The sequence below is a fragment of the Dysidea avara genome, chromosome 4 (assembly GCF_963678975.1).
Source record: "Dysidea avara chromosome 4, odDysAvar1.4, whole genome shotgun sequence".
In the NCBI taxonomy this organism is placed as follows: Eukaryota; Metazoa; Porifera; class Demospongiae; order Dictyoceratida; family Dysideidae; genus Dysidea; species Dysidea avara.
The window spans coordinates 8,710,259-8,735,975 of NC_089275.1; the positions used below are offsets into that span (position 1 = coordinate 8,710,259).

The 25,717-nt window shown below is 39.4% G+C and overlaps 1 protein-coding gene and 1 long non-coding RNA gene across 10 annotated transcripts in view; one reads left to right on the forward strand and one right to left on the reverse strand.

Annotated features, from left to right (window-relative positions):
- LOC136252097 (E3 ubiquitin-protein ligase RNF12-B-like) overlaps positions 1-25,717 on the forward strand; it is a 48,461-nt gene that overhangs the window by 4,047 nt on the left and 18,697 nt on the right. For 4 of the 9 annotated variants that reach the window (XR_010699352.1, XR_010699353.1, XM_066044464.1 and 1 more), the window contains exon 2: positions 4,771-6,357. Coding sequence is in view for 5 of the 9 variants with exons in the window: in XM_066044464.1 (XP_065900536.1) it covers positions 4,891-6,357 (1,467 nt within the window). In the remaining 4 variants the exon portion in view is untranslated. Of the gene's footprint in view, positions 1-4,770; positions 6,358-6,850; positions 6,903-7,261; positions 7,319-21,339; positions 21,511-25,717 lie in introns of those variants that run through there. The other 5 variants (XM_066044469.1, XM_066044471.1, XM_066044465.1 and 2 more) reach the window with 4 other exon arrangements.
- Positions 22,511-24,920, reverse strand: LOC136253112 (uncharacterized). Its single transcript, XR_010699961.1, has 3 exons — positions 24,887-24,920; positions 22,729-22,772; positions 22,511-22,681 (listed from the first exon to the last, which is right to left on the reverse strand). It is a non-coding gene; the product is annotated as an uncharacterized lncRNA (long non-coding RNA).

Here is a 25,717-nt window from a genome sequence, read left to right on the forward strand (position 1 = left end):
AAGGATAATCTAGCAATCTTACGGCATTCTCTTAGAGTGACCCAATTTAGAGAATCTATCACAGTAGTTACACTACTATATGTGCTATAGTTGTTACATACCTATCTTGCACTTCTCCTCTGTTTTTTTTTTCAATGAGTATATATACTTGCTGGTAAGGGTCCCAAACAACAAATGCGTATTTTAAAATGGGACAAACAATTGTAAAATATGCAGATTCTTTGACTTTTTGAGAACAGTTTGATAAGATTCGCTTTAAAAATTAGTGTCCTGGAAGCTTTATTAACAATGCTATTTATATGAGAAGCCCATGACATACTGTTGTGTAAGATGATCCCCAGGTAAGTGTGTTCGGTTTTTGTGTCTAACACATGCCCATTAAGTGAATAGATAAAGGAGATGATAGATGGTGACTTGCTGCATTTCATGACTACACATTTAGTAATGTTGAAAGACATTTGCCAGATTTCAGCCCATCGAAATAAACAGTCTATATCCGATTGTAGTTGTTATGCATCAGTTTCAGTGTGGATTACCCTATATAGTAAACAGTCGTCAACAAATAGATGTAATGGAGATGATACTTGTTCTGAGATGTCATTAATATAATAAGAAACTAGGGACCCGCCGATTATGCTGGCATAATTATGAGCATAATAGGTGCCTGATAGCAATGAGCATAATGCTACCATAATAGGTAGAATATTTTATAACAGTATGAATTCTTGCTTATAAAAATAGATATCACAGAAAGATCGATATACTCTAATAGAACAGTCAGTAACTCTAATAGAACAATCACATAGTTGACTGTTCTATTAGAGTATATCGATCTTTTCTGTGATACGCAAGTAAGTTTGTCCACTATACTTTATCCATAAACTGGAAATTATTAGCAGAGCATGAGAACTGAGGCATAAATAATTGGGCATAATTTGAGCATATAAGGTAAGTATTGAGCATAAATTTAAGCATAATAGGTAAATTTTTGAGCAGTGCAGCATAGCATAATAGGTAAAATTATGAGCATAATCGGCGGGTCTCTATAAGAAACATCAATGGTCTTAAAACTGTTCCCTGTGGGACACCAGACAAGACAGAAGCAGGCAGAGAACACTCACCGTCCATTGCTACATATTGTGTTCTCTGAGTCAGCCATGTTTCTATCCATTGATATGTACAGCTATCAATTCCATAAGATGAAAGTTTTTGCATGAATCTTTTATGAGGCACTCTATCAAAAGCCTTAACAAAATCTAACAATATTAAATCAACCTGAAGATGATTGTCTAGAGCATATATATGTGATATCCTCAACCAGTGAAACAAGTTGTGTTTGGCATGAGTGGCCAGATCTAAATCCATGCTGGTTATGAATTATAATATTATTGCTATTGAGATGTTCCATAATAGTCTGATTGGCCAGTCAATGCCGGATCGCGCTTCTGGGCCCAGGAAACTCATCTGCATATGCATTCTTACCATTCTCATCATCTTCATGAAGCAGATCAAAATCCTAACATTTTGTTTTTGTACATTATATCATTGAGAAGAAACCACTTCTCTTGAAGCTAACTTAAACTCTAGTTGTATATTCCCTAGAGAACTGCTTTGCTGGTTACCCATGCACATGTAGTTAGGGCTAGTACTTTTATTTGCAATAAATTGAATAAGGTAGCCATATGATAATTACAATTATTCGTACTAACACAAAAGGCATGCACTTTGTATTCAAAAAAGTTAACCTTTATGCCTTGATTGTTAGAGTAAATATCACTATCACTAATAGTCTTGTGTGTATTAAACAAAAGTGTATTTGGTACTATGAAACCACCTGTATCTAGCTACTTGAAGAAGTATTTTGTATCTGTTATTGCTGCTAGAACAGGGAGAGTGTTTAAATATTATTAAACACTGCATACCAAAGTATGATCCTAAAGAGATGTATACATATTGTGAACAAACTAAATTCTTTTCAATATAGCCTGATTTCTGGTACTCAGGGTTTTCACAGTCTGCACTGCAACAGGGACCAGACATTGCCTTAGCCATGGATCATCATCTTATATTAGGCATATTAGCTAGACATCAACTACACAATTCAGTGAACTATAGAGTTGACACCCAGGACTATGCTAGTGACACATGTGACAGTGTTAGTATATGAATATTGAGTGTGGTGGGCCAGTTGTCATCCTCAAAATCACTCTGTATGTGAATGACTCTGATGGTGAACATTAGGACCACAATCATTAGCACAAGTGAAATACTATATCCAGTTGTGATAAAGTGGAACGTATATGTAGACAACAGTAAGTCAGCCAGCTTAACCAGATGGTGTTTGTGCATTAGCACAAGCCCAGCTGGGCACGAGACTATACTTTTGTACTCAGTGGCCTCGTGCATATACAAGGGTTTAACAAGAAGCCGTGACACAATATTACATCATTTTGTGTAATGTAATTTGGATTTGTGTAGAGCAAAAAGATCAGGAAAATCAATGTAGGACAACCAATTTTGAAGTGTTTCTGAGCACTGCAATATTGCATCAAGTAATCACTACCCAAAATACAAACCTTGTAGTCATACTTATTCAGTACTCAGGATTTGCTGAAAAAGAATGACGGGGTGACTTTTCTGTACAGCTAGTTTGTGAACTCAAAATTTAAATTACCTCCTAAAAACATCTGAAAGGTAACTTATTTCACCATGCCTGAGCTTATTACTGATTTTATTCTTCAAATTACCCAATTTTATTGGTGCTGATTGATAAGTTTCATATTTCTTTTGCCCTGCTACAAAAATGGCTGGTAATTTGTGCATGCAGTGCAGTTTTATGACCACATCTCTTCATTAAACACATCTATATGCGCATGCGCACTTGCTGAAACACCTGAAAACCAGACTTGGAGATAATTGCTTCAACTGTCAACACGATTGTGATGTTTACTGAGTTATTGTAAACAGTACTAGACTGACAAATTGTGAAATTTTATGTGCTTTGCACAGGCTAATTATTGCACTTTTAATAAAGGTGTATAATGGCTTTGTGGTTGCTGTTGTGTAAACAATAACCTTATTCTGTAGTGAGTATTTTGATATGTGACCCGCTGAGTGAAAACAAGCTTTTTTTGCAAAATTCTATTTTATCATAAAGCTGCATTATACACTGGATAAAAAAACACATGCTGCATGAAAAATTACGCACACTTTAATCAAATTTGTATGCACCAAATTAAGCTTGAATCAATAAATCCTATACACCTCTGGATTAGTCTGTTATAGAGAGTAAGAAAATCTATCGCACAGCAATGGATATGTGTGTTATGGGTGTTTATTTATGACGCAGTCAAAACAACATTCACCATCATCATTTCTTAGTTGGAATGGCCTTCTTCTTTGTCAACATGGGGGAGTACAGGGAAACCACTATACCTTGATTGAAATGCCAGTTCATGGTGCACAGATTGAGCCACGTCCCATCTTCATAGTGTGCTTCAATAACAAGTTATGATCGATTATCTAAATGCTTGTAATTTATTTCCTGTTACTATACAAATTGAATTTATTACTGTTCCAAATGTCAAGCACTATACAACTCTAAGATCATTCACCATAAAAGGAAGGCATTAGTTGGTCAGTCAGCCAGCCAGTCAGTCAGGCAATAGAAAATCCCACTAAATATATATATATATATTTTAATTTTGTAGCAACTTTAAGAAGTGTATTGAAGGCACTTTTGGGCTTGGTTATACCTAGCCAATACTGCCAAGGCACCATGAAGGTATTGTAAGGCTGGTTTTAGGGTGATATTTTTGGTCAGAAAAGCCCAAACTTTCATTATCCCTAATATGTGACCGAATTTTGGAAAATCACCCTTATGGGTGCATTTGACACATTAAATATTTAGTTCTGAAACACAGCATTATAAGTTAAATTCCTATCCAATTAAGGGTAGAATAAACCATAGATAACCTGAATTACAAGAATTTTTTTAGAAATATTTGAAAACTGTTTTCTTCTATTAACAGCACCATGCTAGTTTCAAAAATTCTAATTGTTTCAGGCGCGACCATAAGGGTGATTTTCCAAAATTCGGTCACATATGCAGTACTACCATACTGTATGATTGATACTTCAAGAGACTGAACATGTGTAAATAATTACTTTCTTTCAACATGCGTAATTCATAATGCTAGATTATTACCAAATTCATTCTCATACAGAATCAAAATTTCCTTGTGGAGACATTCCCCCAGACTCCTTAGAGCCAGACACTTGTTGAGTGACTTTCACTTTTGATTCCTAAGCAAATCTTAGAACTACCCAGCCAAAACCCTACTAAAAATTTTTGTAGTGGGTATTTGTCACTCAAGTATCAAGTTAGTTTTAGTCACCTGGGTATATAGATTCTTCTTTAACAGGTTACTTAATGAATCACATTTATAAGATAGAATAGTAAGGGATGTGGCAGTATCACAGCTGGTATCACACTGACCTTTGGTTCAGGGTTTGAATCCTGGAAATTTTGCATTTTCCCTTCATTTTGACAATCTTTGTTAATTACCTACATGTATGCAACTGGATGAATAGCCCTCCCAAACTTATTAGATCTGGTTGCATTTAATTTTGCTCACAAAGATATGGACAAACAACTTCAGGAAATAGAGGGATAGTTGTCCAATAAAAAAAAAATAATAATAATAAATGCAAAAGATGCAATGATAAACTATCATGTTCCATGTAATGCCATATTATTCTCCCATATAGTATTCGAGGAAGGATAAGGTATTGTAGCAACTGGGCAGCTGTACACATCCCCTGAATCTAAATTCATAAACTAGTATGACACACTTGCTCTTGCCAGCATACATGACATAAAAAGTGATTATGGATAAAAAGTACATCCGTTACATACAAGACAGTGTGAAAGACAAAATGAGAGAATTTGACATGATACCTCGCAACGATAGTGGCTATCAAGTTGAGATCATGACAACAAGTTATCTAATTAATGACACACATTCCTTTCCAAGTGATCATCGATTTCATGACTATGATTTATTTATGCTACCTTTACTCCCACAGCAGAGCTTAAGGAGAGATGATGCTAATGTGGTGATCCAAACATTTTACCATAGATGGAATTTCCTGCCAAAAAATGTTGAATTCCCCACACACATCACTGTACGATTCACAAATCCAGAGTATAGTAGAGACTTAATGAACTATACCAAACAACACAAAAAAATTACCAAAAATCTACTAGATCTGTTACAACTGCTACCAGATCAGAATCCTGACCTCAGAGTTATACTTATGTTTCTTTTACGCTGTACACGTTGGTTGGAGATCTTCTGTAGCAGGAAGCAAAAAAGAAGAGACAGGAATTATAACAAACATTTACATCAATTTGTCAGTGATTTGGTCATAATATTTCTCTTGCTTTTAAGTGAGTTATATCCTGTGGACATGATGCCTCTATTTACTGGTATTAAGAAACCCACATATGGCATAATTGATAGGCTCCCAAACAACCCAATATTTCTAGAACTGGTACTAACAGAAATGTGTAAAATACTTCGCATTTATATTGAAGACATTGTAGGCACTCCAAGCCATAGGGTACGAGCACTAGAAAAATCGCTGTACCATTACTTCACACGTCAAAATATGACATGGTTATCATGGTTAACTAATGCACGCAATGGAGAACTCTGTAAGATTATCAGTGACCAGGGTCATTATATGGCACTACAAAGTGAAAATATAAGGAGAAACCATATCACTACTATACACAATACTATACAAAAAATGCAAAACAGTAGAAAATTATTAAAACCTGAGACTTTTGCACAAGAGAGGCTCAGAATCTATGAAGATTGTGTATTAGTTATACCTCTAACCCAACTTGCACAACCAGATGCAGTGCCACAATTTCCTGAAAATGACAGAGTTGTTAACATATTTTATCATGTAACTTACCTTGGAGTTGTTTGGTGTATTCTTGAAGACTATGACCTTCCTGATGTTGACAGCGATGGCAGGTTTAATCTTAAGTATGGCAATTATATAGAGTTTTGTCGAGATATAGTGAGGAGTGTAATTACAAGGGTTAAGAGGAGCCATGATGTATTACCTAATGACAACATATATCATGTACTTTCTCAAATAGCAACATCCATACGAGAAATAATTATTTGTCGATGTTATCTATCAATAAAGAATTACAAAGGTGGAATTGCTCTAAATAGGAAACAGAAAGAACATATGATGGTTCTCATCCACTTTATTGCATTTCGGGTGCTTGTGATGTATCTATTACCACGAGATCCATGCCAATATGGTGAATCAAAAGTAAGTGATACGCTACCAGAGTACGCACAGAATATTCCACTTCCATTATAAGTACACATTTATGCACATTATTTTAGTCATTAATAATAGCAACATTACTTTTCACACGTATGTTACCAAACTTAAAAAAAATACTACAGTGTACATTCAACATTTATTGAGTACATATATAAAGGTTAACATCATGTACAGTGTATAAAATAGTGAATATTACATAGCTATATTTTATTAAGTCTGGACAATTATGATTACTGCAAACATAAGTTACATGAATTAATAGAGCCAAAAGTTTGTTGGAATTGGATTACTTGATATTTAGCACCAGCATTGCAGTTTATTACTGGTTGAGATTCAAATATTGATTATAATGTAATCTGCTGCTCAAAGCCGCACAAGTTTTTCCGCTTGTGAAAGTAACAATGTCTTTAACAATGAAGACATTGTAGTGAATTATTTTGTATGTTCATCGCTATGCTTGTATTTATACTTGTAGTGTGCTTAACTATATTGAACTGAAGGCTGCAAAACTAACAAAATAATGCCGTGTAAGTGTATGTTAATTAACAACTCATGCATGTACACATTCACACATGGATGGGTACAGCAGCACAAAATTTTACCTTGAGAAATATGACGTTAATACTAATAAATTTCAATAACATCGAATATTAAAATTTATTAGCATTAATATCATTGCCGCCATCTCTTGGCTGTCATTTGTTGTGATGGAATTGGATCACTTTAATAATTTCAACAATCACACACATCAGTGAGTACAACAGTTCAAAACTCAAAGCCTATTACACACACCTCATACATCCCGTACCTACTCATTGTTACAATCAATTACATATTACATAATAACTAGTCTGTTACTGCACTTCCTCCTTCCTTAAAACCTTAGTCTGTCTGGAGGTCCACAGTTACGTGTGGGATTTCTCCTAGAAAGAACCAGTTCAGAAGAGGGAGCAGGGGCGGATCCAGGGGGGGGGGGGGCTTTGGGGGCTGAAGCCCCCCCCCCCCTTCATATTTAGGCTTTACTTGATCAATATGCTGAGTATTATAATGACTTAGCATAATTATATGATCACTAATTATACAAATACTCATAAAACCACCTAATAAACATCTTTCCAAGGTATTATCAGTGGATTTATGCTAAAGTTTATGCATCAAGGACTCGGATCAACATTGGAGGTGTACAAGATCGAGATACTCTAATAGAGCAGTCAGCTAATTACTCTAATAGAACATTCACTGGAAACATGTAGTTGGTTCTGTTATGGAATTTTTCCAAATCTGCCTGCACTTATAAGTGCATTAGTCTGTTTAAAGGGCTTCATTCATGCATTTACTTGTGTAGTTAATATGTATGGCAATACTTAATTCAGGTACACAATTTCCATTGAAAATGCTCTCAGATTCAATCTTGTATTGTTCAAATTTCAAAATTTTCCACGTTCAACATTATTATTCTAACATGCAACTATTCAGTGTTGTGCAATTGTGAGAGGGGTGCATCATGTACTTGGTTGTCTGTATGCTTCAGAGAGCCATACCTATAATCTAAAGGCAGTATATAAAATATCTAGATATGAATTTTATGTGAAAATGTCTCCAAATTGCAGTATTTTAGCATCTATTTTTCAAAATTTTCCTGGGGGGGCATGCCCCCAGACCCCCCTAGTTCCAGCATGAGAAGCATACTGGGAAGTGTGCTTTGCACACCTCTACCCAAGAGATTAGTACCTTGAGTTAGCCCCCCCCCTTTTATATATCCTAGATCCGCCCCTAGGGAGTACTCTGTTCTCTGTGATTGTCTGTTGATACATTGGGACTATTTTGGTCTGGAGAAAGGACACACATGGATAAGTAGTCATCACTCTCATCAGATGCCATTGGGTTTTCTGTTGTGGTAGATTTCTCAGGTGAAAGAGTGTACCTGTGACTTTATTATGCAGCTGGTCAAAGTGATACCAAATTATGGAGCCATTTTCAAACTTAGAGTAGTGTAGCATACACTATAATCAGGGGCGGATCCAGGGGGGTTCAATGGGTTCCATGGAACCCCCCTTTTGAAAAAGCCTCTCTTACTCTAATAGAGCAGTCAAATCGAGATACTCTAATAGAGCAGTCACGGTAGTCTTTTTAAGAGCACTGTAGCAAGCTATGTATCTAGTTATAAAGAAGGAAATATAGTTGGTGAGAGCATCTGTGGTGGGGGGCAGCTATTGTCAGCAGGTGGTGACTTTTTTTTTGGTCTTCAAGTTACAGCTAGGTTGAAGTTGCAATTCCAAAGTGGAACCCCCCTTTTTAAAAGTCTGGATTCGCCCCTGATAATGTGCTAAAAGCTACATTGTCAGCAAATATAAAGCTACACGTATGTATGTATATATATTTCATCCTTCTCCATTCCCACTACCGTCATATATCACTGCTTGAAGGTTCTTAGTTTACTAATTTGTTAAGATGCCTTACTGTAGATATACTGATAGTAAAGTGTCAGTAAACTTAAGTATATGGAACACAATTATTTTACTAAGTTTTAAACTCTTAGTAAAACATCAGTGAATGCAGGTTTACTGAAAAACTACTAAAATAACAAACAATTAACTGTTCCATGTACTGGGGATATACCACTGTAGTAAACTAAGATACTTCAAGCAGTGTATTCACCCCAAAATATGTATCAGAAGAGCAAATCATAATGACTGTAACATACATGCCCTTAGCATACAAACATAGAAAGAATAAAGACACTAACTAAACTTTTAAGTCAGTTAATGTAGTTATCACAACAGCTACAGAATATACAATTAGATTTCCTTGACTAGGACACTTCATCTGGAAAACCCTGATCATGACAAATCCTAGCTTTAAGATTCTCATCACTGAATAGTGGCATTTGATGATAAAACCATGGCAGGTTAGGTTCTAAAATGTTTTCATTAGGACATCCTATACAAGGTCATCAGTCAATTAAAATTGCACTACTAGAGGGACCATTTAATGACCCAGACTCACAGTAATAGTTCTCATGGACAAACAATGGTGGCGGAGCACAAGTAGACTCTGCACATGGAAAACTTTATAACCTATTCCATAAGTCCAGATGTGTTTTCTGGGACTGCCATAAGTTGCTAGAAACTCCATCAACATATGGACTATCAATAGATCTACTACAATATGTAAGAACTCGAAACCCATCAGTGGTACCCTTCTGGTAACCTATCACCATTCCACATACTCTACTGCAAGGAACTCATTGAGTTGAGAATTGAGCAGAATAACATCCAGCAGCATCACTAGGAGCCCTCAAGCCAGAACAGGACTAGTAATCTTACTCCATTCATTGGGACAGGAATCTCCTTTGGTGACATTAATATCAATAATCCTCATCCAGTCTTTCTCTCCACCACACTAACTCCATATCAAAGTACCTAAACTTTTAAAAACGAAAAATGGTAGAGATTTTAAAGCTCCATACCATCATTTTTCGTAGTACATCAGAGCCCTAACCATTGTACTACTACTGCCCAATGCCAGCTCCAGAACCCTGTATAGTAAAATGCAAGATAATATTATAGTGATCTCTATAGCCTACGTTAAGGAATATGGCTGCACCCAAGCCCTAACTGGATTAACTTGCTAAAGTTGAACCTAACTTTGGACTACTAGAATTGTGAGAACTTTTAATTCCTTAGGTAGTAGAGGATGCTAATGCATTCTCTACTATTATTGGAACCAATTCTGTTATAATGTAATATGTGCACAGGCACGAAGCTTAAGCGTTGTAAAATTAGTGCGAAACTATTGTTTTCGGCTGACATGATGGGCTTAATTACTAAAATAGCAAAGTAGTTATTATGCCTTGCTTCAGCCTGTTACACTATGTTAGAAGCAAAGAACATTACAGGAAGGACCTCTGCAATCACAACAAAAACTCAGATGATTCCTGTTACAAATAATTTAATCCAAAACAGCCAAGCTGTAAAAAAAAAGAGTGCGGCCCTCAAAAAAAGGCTATGGGGAAAAAAAATGTGAAATCCAAAGTGGCAGCCAAGAAATGGCTGTGATGGTAGGTTAATGGTAAAAATTTTTAATAACGACAATTCAGGTGAATTTGGCCAAAACCAATCGGCACCAAATTCACCAGATTTTTGTCGTTATTGAAATTTTTACCATTAACTTACCATTTCTTGGCCGCCACCTTGGATTTCACATCTTTTTTCACCATAGCCTTTTTGAGGACCGCACTCATTTTTTACAGCTTGGCTATTTGGATTAGATATGTATATATGATGATACGTGTATATCAAGACACACGATAGTGGATGTCGTGACGACTGAACAGTAACTTCCCTATTTAGAACTCTAATTATTTAGTTATTATATTGTGCGCATGTCTGTACTGCACGTGTATGTTATATACTTTCGATTGTGGGTACAACACGAGGTGTTCAGATTGTACGTGGCTCGAATCTTCCTCCACTCCGCCAATCCCGAGTCGGACCTGTCCAGGATAGGAACGTTCCGCAGCATTTTGGTGCTGTGACCAGGTACAGTCCACTATATTATCATAACCTCCACCTCATTTTGGTGCTGTGAGCTGAAGAAGACGGATTATGGCGGACATTAAGCGAGCCCAATGTTCACGGAGAGGATACAGAACACACCTTAAGAAGATATTGGCGAGCGTCGACGAAGTGTTAGCGAACCCACAACCCCTCAGCGAAGATAATACAGCCACTCTGAGGGATCTCCATGATCAGCTTATACGTAAGCACGAACTTATAACCCCATTAGACGCTAAGATACTTGAAGCTACCGAAGAAGACGAGGCCATTGAAGCTGAAATACTGCAAGCTGAAGAGACCAACGCTGCGATATCAAGAGCAAAAGCCAAGATAACCCATCGCCTAAGTTCTATCACTGCAAGAGACACAACAATCTCTCCACGTGCACCTCCCCCACCTGCCACCGAGCGTCAGGCAGATCATGCAAGCACTGTTACCCGTCTACCTAAGTTAGAATTACCACAATTCAGTGGCAATCCCATTCTGTGGCAGTCATTCTGGGATACCTTTGAAGCATCTGTGCACAATAGCACCTCCTTAACTGGAGTACAGAAGTTGAGTTATCTCAGAAGCCAACTACAAGGAGAAGCAGCTCGTGTTATTGCAGGCTTCCAACTGACTAATGCTAATTACCAACACTCCATTGACCTGTTAAAGGAACGTTTTGGTCAACCACATAAACAGATAGAGGCTCACATGCAAGCTTTAATTGATATCCATAGTCCTAGTGGTACACTCGCCAGCCTACGTGAGTTTCATGACACTATTGAAGGGCACATCCGTAGCCTGGCTTCACTTGGAAAATCACAAGACACTTACAGCAGCATGCTTGTCACTATCATTCTTGGGAAAATTCCACCCAAGATCAAACAGAACCTAGCCAGGGCACATGGGAGACAAGAGTGGAAAATTGATGAACTGCAAGAAGCCATCCTCACTGAAATTTACATTCTTGAGGCAGGATCATCGTCACAGACAGATGCTCATAATTCTACCTTGCCACCGACTGCACTGTTTCATGCTGCAGCTACTAACAAGTCTATTGGTGGAGCCAGAGGTAAACCGCAGTGTCCATTCTGCAAAGGCCCACACTCCCCTTCTGTGTGTGATGTTATCAAGGACCCAAAGCAACGCTCAGCTGTAGTTCGTCAAGAAAAGCTCTGCTTCAATTGTTTGGGTCATCATAAGGTCTTCTACTGTAATTCCAAGCACAGATGTCACAATTGTAGGCGTAAGCATCACACGAGCCTATGCAGTTATGAGCCGCAACCCACTGGCCAACATGCTAAGCCACATACTGGACACTCCTCACAACCTACGCACGTTGGACAACACCACACTGGTGCAGTCTCAGGTTATCCCATTCCACCAGCTAACAATACACAGCCGCAGATCTGTAATCTCCCACCAACAAATCCTGTGAGCTCTAACACAACTGACACTACCTCATTGTCCATGACTTTGCCACCATCCTGCACTACACTGAACAGAGTATGCTTACTCAAGACTGCTATAGCAACAGTCTCACATGGGAACAGAAGTACAGTAGCCAACCTGCTATTTGACGAGGGATCCCAGCGATCATTTATCACTCAAGATCTGGCCTGCTCCTTAGTGCTACAACCTTATCAACAAGAAGACATCAACATCTCTTCCTTTGGAGCAAACTGTCAACTTAACCGCAAGATGGATGTTGCCATGATCAACTTGTTGACCAACGATGGACATGCTATACCGCTGTCAGTGATAATTGTACCACGTATCGCTACGCCACTACAGAACACTACTAGCATCAGTATGACTCACCTACCACACCTACAGAACCTCCAGTTGGCTCATCCACTTTCCGCAGAATGCGAATTTGAGATTTCTCTATTAGTTGGTGTGGACCACTACTGGGACATTGTAGGAGATCACATTGTAAGAGGAGTAGGAGGAGGACCTACTGCAGTGGCTTCTAAACTGGGCTACCTTCTCTCAGGACCAGTACAACTGGCTAACACTCAGCACTCAAACATCAGCACCATGATGTTAACAGTCAATCAACAATGTGACTTTGACCTTGAACGTTTTTGGAACCTGGAATCTGTAGGAGTGTCAATGAGTGATCTCAGTGCTGAAGAAGATATGCTTCAACACTACATCTCTTCGTGTATCACCAGAGACCCTGATGGGGCTTACGTTGCCAGGTTTCCTTGGCGACCCAATCCTCCCACCTTACCCAACAACCTCATTATTGCTCAGAACAGAACACGTCAAATGCTTAAACGGCTGGCTAAAACACCAAACCTACTAATGGTATACAATAGCATCATTGTCGAACAAGAGGCTAGAGGATTTATTGAACGTGTAAAGTCAACAGATAATGAATCCAGTATCCACTACATCCCACACCATGCAGTTGAGAAAGACTCGCCAACAACTCCTATACGGATTGTTTTTGATTGCAGCTGTCGGCAATCGTCTGGATATCCATGTCTCAATGACTGTCTGTTGATCGGTTCACCCTGTGTTAGTGATATATGCTCTATCCTCGTTCGTTTCAGGAGTCATCGCTTTGGAGTGTCTACTGATATAGAGAAGGCGTTCTTACACGTCCGTCTACATCCCGATGATAGAGACTATACTCGCTTCTTCTGGTTAACCGATCCTACTGATGTATCCAGCCAGTTTTGTATTTATCGGTTTAATGTCGTTCCATTTGGTGCGACAAGCTCACCTTTCATGCTCAATGCTGTTTTGCAGTACCATCTTCAGCAGCAAAACACAGCCGTTTCTGATGACATGAGATCAAACCTGTACGTAGACAATGTCATAACTGGTGGTGCAACAGAACAAGCAGTCATAAGCTACTACAGAGAAGCAAGAGCTATAATGTCCAGTGCTAACATGAATTTGCGCAGTTGGTCATCCAATAGTACTGAGTTGATGACAATTGCAGCTCAAGACAACGTCAGTGATGACAGTCAGTCAGTCAACATACTAGGTCTGCGATGGAATACTACAACAGACAAGCTCTCCCTAGCAGCCAAACCCACTATTTTGGCACATGATCATCTGGTGACTAAAAGAGAAGTCTTGCAAGATCTTTCCAAGATATTTGACCCACTAGGCCTTGCAGCTCCAGTAGTTATTAGAGCTAAAATACTGATGCAGAAGCTGTGGATACGTAAGGTTGCTTGGGATGAGCCCTTAGATGAAGAGATCCATAAAGAGTGGATAGATGTTGCCTCTGATTTGAAGTCAGTCACTCAACTTTCTGTTAGTAGAAGGTACTTTTCTTCAGCTTTCGTGCAACCAGTACTACACTCATTTGCTGATGCAAGCCTGAAGGCTTACGGTGCTGTAGTATTTCTCACACAGGGTGATGAAGTATCGTTCATAGTGGCTAAATCTCGTGTGGCACCCCTGAAAGAACTCACATTACCACGCTTGGAACTCATGGCGGCATTGGTTGCAACACGTTTGACCCACTTTGTGGTGAAGGCAATTCCCCTCAAAGACCCATCTATCTTCGTTTGGTCGGACAGCCAAATTGTATTACACTGGGTGAATAGTCGTAAGCAACTACCAACATTTGTTCGTCACCGCATAACTGAGATTCGGTCACTACTACCAACAGCTGATTGGAAATACTGCCCCACCCTGGAGAATCCAGCAGACTTACTTACAAGGGGAATCACCACAGAGGCACTGATGTCATCCACATTATGGCAGCACGGACCAGCATGGCTCACTACACCTAACAGATGGCCATCCTTTGATCAGCCAATTCTACCCCCCCTTCTTGTTGCAGCAGCAGTAGCAACTGAGTTTGTTCCAGCTGAACCCATCACACCTACAGTTGGTTTACATTGTGTCATCATGCTAGATCGCTTCAACACTCTTAGTAAGCTATTACGTGTAACTGCTTATGTGTTCCGCTTCATAGATAATGTAAGAGCTCAACCAGACCACCGACGTTATGGACCAATCAGTGCCATGGAGTTCACTACAGTGAGGTTCAAGTGGGTGAAAGATGTACAGCAGGATGTGTATAAGAAGGAGATAGCCAATCTGAAGCTTGTAGCCAGGCAACCGAAGACATCTAGACTACTACTTGTTCGTCAGCTTAGACTGTTTCTGGACGAACATGAATTCCTACACTGTGGTGGACGCATCCACAACGCTCCGGTGAGTAAAACAACCAAGTTCCCCTACCTCATACCTCCTAGACATCGGTTTTCCTATTTGATTATCCATGATGTACATGTGACACTGCACCATGCTGGCACTGGTGCCACACTAACTGCCTTACGCCAGACATACTGGATTCCAGCCGCACGCCAGTATATCAAATCAATTTTACGCCACTGTGTTACCTGCTTACGAGTGATAGGGCAGCCATATTCAGCACCAGATCCACCTCCACTACCTTGTTTGCGGACACAAGATGTTCATCCCTTCACATATACGGGGGTAGATTTTACCGGAGCACTATATGTGAAACGAGCTGAACAAGAAGTGAAGGTTTATTTGTGCCTTTTTACCTGCGCTACTACCCGCGCAGTTCACTTGGAAATTGTACAAGATCTATCTACTGAAACTTTCCTTTTGGCCTTCCGCAAATTTGCTGGCCGGAGGTCACTGCCGAAGTTGATGATATCTGACAATGGCTCTACATACATGTCGGCAGCTGAGGAACTTCGCTTACTAATGGAGAAGACAGAAGTTAAGGAGGAGTTAGGAAGGAGAGGTGTCACTTGGCAGTTCATACCCAAGAGAGCCCCCTGGTATGGTGGCTTCTGGGAAAGGCTAGTGGGGCTCACAAAAACCACCATTAAGAAGGTCCTTGGAAGGCGGCATGTATCTCTCCAAACCCTAGAGACTATTGTTGTGGAGATTGAGGCCATCTTGAATGATCGTCCCCTAACGTTTGTGTCATCAGAGATGGGTGACCCTGAGCCACTGACACCTGCTCACTTGCTGCACGGGAGAAGAATTACTTGCCTTCCCCATGAGATGGTGGATGTCGATGAGCTTACTGATCCCACATTTGGAAATGCCACTTCAATGAGGAAGAGTGCTAACACTCAAGCAGCCATAATCAGGGACTTTCAAACAAGATGGCGTCATGAATACTTGACTTCGTTAAGGGAACATCACAAGTCCTCAGGTAATAACATTCAACTGGTGAAGAAGGGTGATGTAGTGCTCATTCATGATGATGCTCCCCGAGCTACTTGGAAGATGGCTGTGATTGAGGACCTTATCATTGGAAGAGATGGATTAGTGCGAGCAGCAACAATTAGAACAAATAATGGGACAACTAACAGGGCTATCACAAGGCTCTACCCTTTGGAGGTAACTGCTGGACAGGAGGATACTGATGGGAATGTGCAGCCTACTCCAGGACCCAAGTTACAACCTGAGCAACCAGTGGTACGGACAGATTCAGAGACTGGGGGGTCTCATCCGAGACGAGCTTCAGCGAGAAGGGCAACTGAACAGTTCAAGACTTGGGCCAGAATCCTTGCTGCCCCCCCGGAGGATGTCGTGACGACTGAACAGTAACTTCCCTATTTAGAACTCTAATTATTTAGTTATTATATTGTGCGCATGTCTGTACTGCACGTGTATGTTATATACTTTCGATTGTGGGTACAACACGAGGTGTTCAGATTGTACGTGGCTCGAATCCTCCTCCACTCCGCCAATCCCGAGTCGGACCTGTCCAGGATAGGAACGTTCCGCAGCATTTTGGTGCTGTGACCAGGTACAGTCCACTATATTATCATAACCTCCACCTCAGTGGAAGCCGGCGCGCCACACCGTGGGTATATATACAAAATGCGCGTACAAAAATTACTTGACAACTGTTGCTACTCAGCCATACTTGGAGGCAAATTTCAATGGGACTAATTGTGACGAATGCTCTTGGTTTGCCACCACAAGCTAAACACAACGAGTATCACTGCCAGACGCTAGGATAAGGTTATAAATAAATATCAAAACTAGGTTTAACATATATAAGCGTAATATTAATTTTCGGTAGATTTCTCACGAATTAGCTATAGCTAGCGCTTTGTGGGATTTTGACTACAGCTATCATTATTATTTTATTATTATTATTAGTGCTTTACAGCGACCAGCACTGAAGGTCTGACAGCAACATGTGCTGCAGCCTTAGGATTACCTAACCTGCAACGACTTAGACCTAGTGACTTGACTTAGTAACTTGACATACTGACTGAATAAGGTGTAACAGAAAAGGGGCCAAAGTAAGGAAAAAAATCCCTCCAACCCCAGGATTCGAACTGCAGGTCACCCAATGTCTAGTCGGGGCCACACTCAGTATCCTAGTTTATACAAGTGACTATCCTAATGAACATGTCCTGTACTTCGCTAAACCATTGAGAACAGCTGTAGCCCTAATTTTGCCCTCAAACATGGCAGGACCTAGAAACTGTTGTTAAGCCCGCGCTTCGTACGCAAACTCCCTATTATTGACAGGAAGAAAGAAAACGTCATATTTACATTTTTGTATCTCTGTGATCCCTTATCCGATTGGAACCAAATTTGCTACAGAGTTTGCCGCCAGCCAGGGGAGTCTACATACCATATTTGAAATAAATCGCGTAAGCCATTTCCGATATACGAGCTGCCAAAGTTCGATTTTTTTTCTTTCTCATGTTTTCGCACTTGCAAAAATTGCTATAATACGCGAACGCGTACTCCGATCGCCTTCAACTTTGGCACACAGACAGAGAGAGTCCAACGGCTAATTCTAGCATCACATTTGGTGCAAATCCAATGAATGGTTCGGGAGTTATGACCGATTATTCGCGTAAAACAAGATCGATTTGTTGTCACACCTACAGGGTAAACTGCTACATGGAATGAGTTGAAAATTGCTATGTAGATAGAGTAACCATCGTAGGAGTGCCTTTTGGTGGTTTGGAAAGAATCGAGATAAAGACCATGGAGATATGACACAAAAACCCAACCTGTGTCACAATTACGCGATCGATTTTTATGAATAAAAAAGTATTAGTTTTCACGCCTACTAGGCAAACCACTTAGAGCAATGGTTGGGTGTTTCTTTGTTTCCGCTCTCTCCTTTGTGTACCTGTCTTTCTACCATCGATAACTATGGTGACCATCTGTTAGGTTGCTTTCAAGGCCCAATGAGAATACGTCGTCATGATGTTCTAGTAAACATCATTTATAATGCCCTTTCACAGGATCACCCTGGGGTTCTTAGGGAACAGAGAGCTTCTTATGATGATGGGTTGCGCCCTGGTGATGTTTTTCATCCTGACTTCCAGCATGGTCGTCCAGCTTACTTCGATGTCTCCATACGCTGCACCACTCAGCCTGCTTTTATCTCCTCCTGTGCTTCATGTGCTGGGGTGGCTGCTGCTCCTGGAGAGGTTGCCAAGGACGAGAAGCATTTGGCAGCTGTGGAGAAGGTGAGGTCAGATTTCATTCCATTAGTTGTGGAAACATTTGGAGTTTGGACACCTTTTGCTCTAAAAACTTTACAGAATATAGCTGACCGTACCACTCCTCGCAGCGGTGTCCCTCGGAAAGTTGCTAGAAAGAATTTACTACAACAACTGTCTGTGCAACTGTGGTCCAACAATGCTAAGATGATCTTGAGGTACTGGGCCCTTCAGGGCTCGGATGATGATAATCTCCTTTTCCCCTAGTAATAGTTTTCCCCCTGTAGCTAGCTGTAGTTTATGTAGTTGTAATAGTTGTTTTTAATTGTAATCTGTGCTCATTAAGTTTCCGTAAAAAAAAATATTTTTTCACCTTAGAGCAATGAATTGAAAATCGGTATATAGCTGGAATAATCTTCATAGAAAGTCCTTGCAGTAGTATAGAAGAATCGGATTACAAACCACTGAGTTATGATTCGAAAGCCAACTCCGTGTAGCAAATGCGAGATCGAGATACTCTAATAGAACAGTCACCCTAATAGAGCATTCAGCTAATTTATTTACTCCAATATAGAATTCTATTACATTACAAGTTATTCTGTAGGGAGTTCAGCTACAAACAGTTAATCTTATAGACCGGTCAACAAGAAGCAAGTCACCCTGTAGAGAGTTCAGCTACAAACAATTCACTCTATAGAAGTTCTGCTACAAACAAGTCTTCATGCAGAGAGTTTAACAACCAAAATCCACCATTTAAAGACTTCAGCTCCACTAGCAAGTTACTCTGTAGAGAGATCAGCTAGAAACAAGAGAGAGCTCAGCTAGAAAACGTCACCTTGTAGAGAGTTCAGCTACGAACAAATCACACTGTAGAGAGATCAGATATAGAAGAAGCCACCTTGTAGAGGGTTCAGCTGTGAAGTGATCATCCTCGAGAGAGTTCAGCTAGAAAATAATCATCCTGTAGAGAGTTCAGCTACAAAGAAACCACCCTGTAGAGAGATCAGCTAGAAACAAGTCATCTGTAGCGACATCAGCTACAAAGAAACCATCCTGTAGAGAGTTCAGCTACAAACAAATCACCCTACAGAGAATTTGGTTACAAAAAATCACCATATATATAGAGTATTCAGCTACAAACAAATCATCTTGTAGAGTGTACAACTAGACACAAGTCACCCAGTAGAGAGATCAGCTACAAGAAGTTACATTGTAGAGAGATCAGCTAGAAGAAGTTACCTTGTAGAGAATTCAGCTACAAAGAAACCATCATGTAGATAGTTCAGCTACAAACACATCACCCTGTAGAGAGATCGGCTACAAATAAGTCACCCTATAGAGATATCAGCTAGATACAAGTCGCCTTTTAGGGATCAGCTACAAACAAATCACCCTGTAGAAATATGTGTTGGAAACAAATCACCATGTAGAGAGTTCAGCTAGAAACAAGTCACTCTGAAAAGAGTTCAGCTACAAAGAATGGGAGTTTCAGCTACAGTTTGGTTATGTATAAGAAGTCACCTTATTACCTACAGTATGATTATCTTTAATTTCATTGTTAAATATACAAATATTTTTAGTTAGACAAAAAAACTGTACATAGTATTTCTTCCTTTGCTCCACAATTCCTGCATAAAAGAAAAAAACAAGTTAGAAGGAAGCACCACAGCCAGTTAATGGCTGGCTTTGTAGCTTGCAATACAAAAAGAAGTGATATCTAAACCAAAACCATCAAGCTGTAAAAAAAGAGTGCGGCCCCCAAAATGGCCAGGATGAAAAAAGATGTGAAATCCAAGGTGGCGCTGTCACAGTGATATATGTTTCCCCGGGTAACGTGTTTCCCGCACACATATCCCTAGGGATCCGTGTTTCCCCGCACACATATCACTAGGGATCCGTGTTTCCCACCAAAAGCTGTCAGTGATATGTGTTTCCCGTAGCGATTTTTTTAATATTTCACCGCACACACATATCCCTAGGGATTCGTGTTTCCCCGCACATATATCACCAGGGATCTGTGTTTCCCACTAAGATATAGCCATCGTGCAGTAACTCCAAGGTCCTATGCGGGCTAGTTGCAAACAGTACGTGATCCAACCATTCAGTAGATATATTGCTATCTAGCTAATAGACACCCATGCATATTGCATGTATATAGATGAAGGGGGGGGGGCTAACTCAAGGTACTAATCTCTTGGGTAGAGGTGTGCAAAGCACACTTCCCAGCTTTGCATGCTGGAACTAGGGGGGTCTGGGGGCATGCTCCCCAGGAAATTTTGAAAAATAGATGCTAAAATACTGCAATTTGGAGACATTCCCACATAAAATTCATAATATTTTCTGCCTGTATATTATATATACTGCCTTTAGATTATAGGTATGGCTCTCTGAAGCATTTTGCTAATGGAAAAGTTTGGGTAGGTACAGACAACCAAGTACATGATGCACCCCTCTCACAATTGCACAGCAATGAATAGGTGCATGTTAGAATAATAATGTTGAAAGTGGAAAATTTTGAAATTTGAACAATACAAATTCAAGATTGAATCCGAGAGCATTTTCAATGGAAATTGTGTACCTAAATTAAGTATTGCCATACATATTAACTACACAAGTGGATGGATGAAGCCCTTTAAACAGACCAATGCACTTGTTGGATGAAGCCCTTGGATGAAGCCCTTGGATGAAGCCCTTGCACAGACCAATGCACTTGTTGGATGAAGCCCTTTAAACAGACCAATGCACTTGTTGGATGAAGCACTTGATGGATGAAGCCCTTTAAACAGACCAATGCTAGGACTGCTCCAGCTGCGATGGAGCAGTCCTAGCATTCTGTAGGTCTTAGGGATTATGTTTTTGTAGTGTTGATCCCAAGATAGGTCTGATGATATTATAATACCGAGATTTTTATGTGAACTATTTGTTAAAACCTGTGTGTCAGCTATTTTGTAATTAGTGATGATTTTTGCATTAATATATAGGTGGACACTCTTTTTTGGATTAAAGAACATATTATATCTCGTACTCCACAAAGTTGCTGAGTCTAAATCATTTTGAAACAGTGAAATATCTCCATGCAGGACTACAAACAGTATTATAAATCTTGGTGTCATCAATGAATAGTAAAGTTTTACTGATGGTAACACAAGATGGTAAATCATTCATGTAAATAATGAAGAGTAGGGGTCCCAAAATACTGAACCCCAGATAGAACCGGCAAGGGGGTAGATAATGACTGACTGCATGCCAAAGCTGTAGCTACATTGATTAGTTATACATAGCTGCAATCACATGATTTACTCTATATATAGCTAGAGATAGTATTTTATTGTATACATGTACTTGTAGCTACTGTTTTATTAAACTGATGCTATAGCTACATAGCCAAATCACAGCACAGTTTAGCAGTTATAGTTGAATTCCAGTGAATGGCTTGATTTCCTCCATCAACATGTATAATTTATTACTTGTATAGGTATGGCTAGCTATGATTATTAAAAGTGCATGCGCGCCTATGCTAACACTACGTACGTTACACATGACTTTAGGGGAAACATATTACCCGGGGAAACACATATCACTGTGACTTGTAGGTCACTAGCGAGTTAGTGATATGTGTGCGGGGAAACACGGATCCCTAGGGATATGTGTGCGGGAAACACGTTACGCGGGGAAACATATATCACTGTGACAGTGCCAATAAATGGCTGTGATGGTAGGTTAATGGCAAAAATTGTAATTACGACAATTCAGGTGAATTTGGTGGCGAATCCTATGGAGGAGGAAACGCCAATTCACCTGAATTGTCGTAATTAAAATTTTTGCCATTAGTAGGGTCCGCAATCCGAAAAATCAGCTTTTACAAATCGATCCCCCTACCATTGTGAGTTGTTCATTGTAGTATCCCATTGCTAGATCCACCATGAAACCGGAGGCACGATTGTTGTCTTCACAGAAATATCGATTTTAGTATTTCTTGAGATGCAAAAATTGTTTTTAAAATTTCGTGCTCCACACAAAGAACAGGATAGAACTTGCTACTTAGCTACTGTTACATTTAAGGCTGCATAAGTTTAATTCATAGATTAGCATTATAATGTACTTATTTCAGCAAGATGATTTATATTTGAGTACTTGACAAAAGTTCCGTTATTCTATGCATCGTATGACGTGCAGAATCGATTTCTTTACACGTCGCTTCAACTTCCTTCTTAAGTTCATTGACTTCTCCTCGTAACTGCTGTATCTGTTCTGTGCAATGCTTTACTTCCAACTTCAAGGAATTGAATTCGTGCTTTGAGAAAGTATACTGTGCCTTACAACCTAAAAAGTAATACATTATTTTGTGCTATGTAAAAACTATGCGATACCTGTCTCAGCCATGTAGATAGTTAAACAATGCTGGAAATCAGAGCTATGTGTACATGTTAAAAATAATATAAAAACATGATTGGCAGATCCCTGTTTCCTCTACACTTGTTTGTTAACATGATTCATGATTTATTATGAGCAAGCTCATATATTATGTACACCACATGCATTGAATAGCACTACACAAGTTAGTATATAAGCTACCTGACTAACATACCCCAATTACTAATTATGGGCAAGTGAAATGGTCATTTCATTTTATTTCATTTTAGTTCCAACTACTGTAATTTCTGCCTGTTACACAGTTTTCCATATGGAGAACAGTATACAAAGTGCCACCTAGCTTATTTCAACTGTAAGAGGCATGAAAAATTAAGGACGCATTATTAACGTGTTTTGATTAAGGTGTTGCTTGTGAATCAACACCTTTGCGCTAGAGCAGAAATAGATGGGACACAAATAAAGATGAAAAGGGTCCATACAATTTTGCTTGTTTAAGGTAACAGTTAGTCAATCAGTCAGTAAACACCCCCAATTCTATATAAAAATTTAAAGGAAGCATTTCATGTCACTTCGAAGGAATGTGTGGTGTGGGCTTTATAGTACTCAACCATTACTGCCAAGCTACAATTACAGGGGTGGATCTAGGATTTTGCTAAGAGGGACAAACTGGTAGAAGTCACTACACAGTGTGTGAAGCACACACTGTGAAATTTTAGGGGGTCCAGGAAATTTGCTTATTGAGATTGAATTTGGTAACAATTTTGACTCCAAAGTAACACTGCAAGTTGTAAATGTCATGCAGACTGTTTCACTCAGACTTTACTCTGAAATCAATAGCTCATGACAAATATGTGCTAGCTAGTAGGCACAAACACTTAGCCTGGGCAATGCTGGCTAAAGTATCTGAAAACAATTAACTACAGTGGAACCTCAGTTATCCGAACCCCTGGGGACCACCTAGTGTTCAGATAACTGAAAAGTCCATAACTCTGAAGTTATGTGCAAAATCACCTTAAAACAATGTATTTAACACTTTTGCAAACAATAAAATTTTTATGAATTTTTCGACTACTCTAATAGAACACTCACTATAATAGAACGATCATTTTCGGCGTTCGGCTAACTGAGAATTCGGATAACTGGGGTTCCACTGTACACCTTTCTGTTGTGTCTCTAGCAGAAGTTTATAGATAGCTTTTTCAATATGAAGTAGCGTGACATAATGATTGCGAGACACTTCAGGTAACTTATTGTCCCATTAGTTTTTGATGAAGTCAGAAACTCTGTCTAGAATAAGAATTATATAGTTGTAATGTAACACTCTCAGCTCCTCTGCATTTGAGTATAGCTATTGAACTATGACTGCATATGTGACTGCTTCATTAGACTATCTCGATCTTTAAAAGTGGAAAATCTAAGTCATTTCAGGCTTTGAAATAAAGTAGAGGTCCCTCCCCTTCCTTGTGCTATTATTTGTTTATAAATGTATTTGGATATATTGTGTATAATGTACACCTGTTTGGATGCTGTTCAATGTGTCTATGGAATAATAAGCAGCACTATCTGAATGGGGCCTCATCCTAAATCTGTTCCTGTATTATGTAACAAAGAAACTAGTATATTATAAGGATGTAAATCAGAGGAATGACAACCACTTGTGTAATCACCAGACTTTTAAATGAAGTGGTTAGCAATATATCCTTAAAGCACCATCGATACACAATATTGCCTATAGCTAGACTTGAGCCAATTATGACGCTTTTGAGCAATTAAGCCTATACACAAAATTATGCTTGATTATGCTCGAGAGGTGACTTTTTGATAAGAATGCATCAGCACTTTTAGAGTCAAGTGACTGCTCTATTAGAGTATTTGAAACAAAAAATCGACTCTTGACTGAAATTCTACCGGGAGATCCATCGTGGTATCCACTTTACCAATAGTGCTTGTCCCTTTAACCTACTAGAAACGCCTTGTTTAACTTCTGACTTCCATTTTGACATGATTGGAGTACAGGAGTGTCATTGTTTAATTACCATACCACGCACACAACACTTGTTAACAAAATACCCTTTAAGCACTGTTGGACATACACAAAATAGACTGTGTACACAACTCATACATCCACGACAACTATATTTTACCACAACTCACCAAGATTGCTTGAGACACGTGGACACGATTAGGCGCTGGCGCTTCATAATACTTTTCATGTGCTCTCTACGATTCCATCTCGACAGTAAACGAAGACAGTTATGTTTCACTATTGTCGTGGTAGTTTTACAGTGATATTTCTACGTTGGCGAGGTAACAATCACGGTGAAAATCATGTCTACGTTGACGAGGTAACAATCACGGTGAAAATCATGTCATTTTCGGTGAATTGAGGCTCACCCAGATGGTTAACAAGTTTCAAAGTTAACTATACTTCGTATGTGAGTTCTTTGTTGATGGATGGTTACTACTGTGGTGTGAGGAAGTTTTGGCTATCATTCGTTTAGTCTCCGTGGACGAAAACCCGATTTTGGAGCAAGAAAACTTGTGTAAATGATGCAGCAGCGGGAAACCTGCTTCGCTAATCAAACTATCAATCTTTTTAGGTGAAGATTTACTCACAGAGGAAGGTTTAACTCCAGTATTAGAAGAAAAGATGAAGGCTACCGAGAGATATCGCTCGTAGTCTCGTGATTTGCAGATATTTCGATCGATTTGTACCCCAAGAAGGCAACAGAATTAGCCGCTACTGCAGCTGTATTCAAGTGAGAGTTAGTCGAACATGTAACAGCAGGTAGCATATAATTTTGAAGATGTTGATTTTTTACATTGGTAACCCTACTTTATACCCCCTTCTGTGTGCTAAATTTCAAGGCAATCGGATACGGCGTTTGCGTTTTATAGCAGTTTTTGTAAGTGTGCGAAAAGAGGAAGAAAAATAGGAATTAAAAAAACCAAGAAATTCAGCCAATTTTTGAAGTCGCATATCGC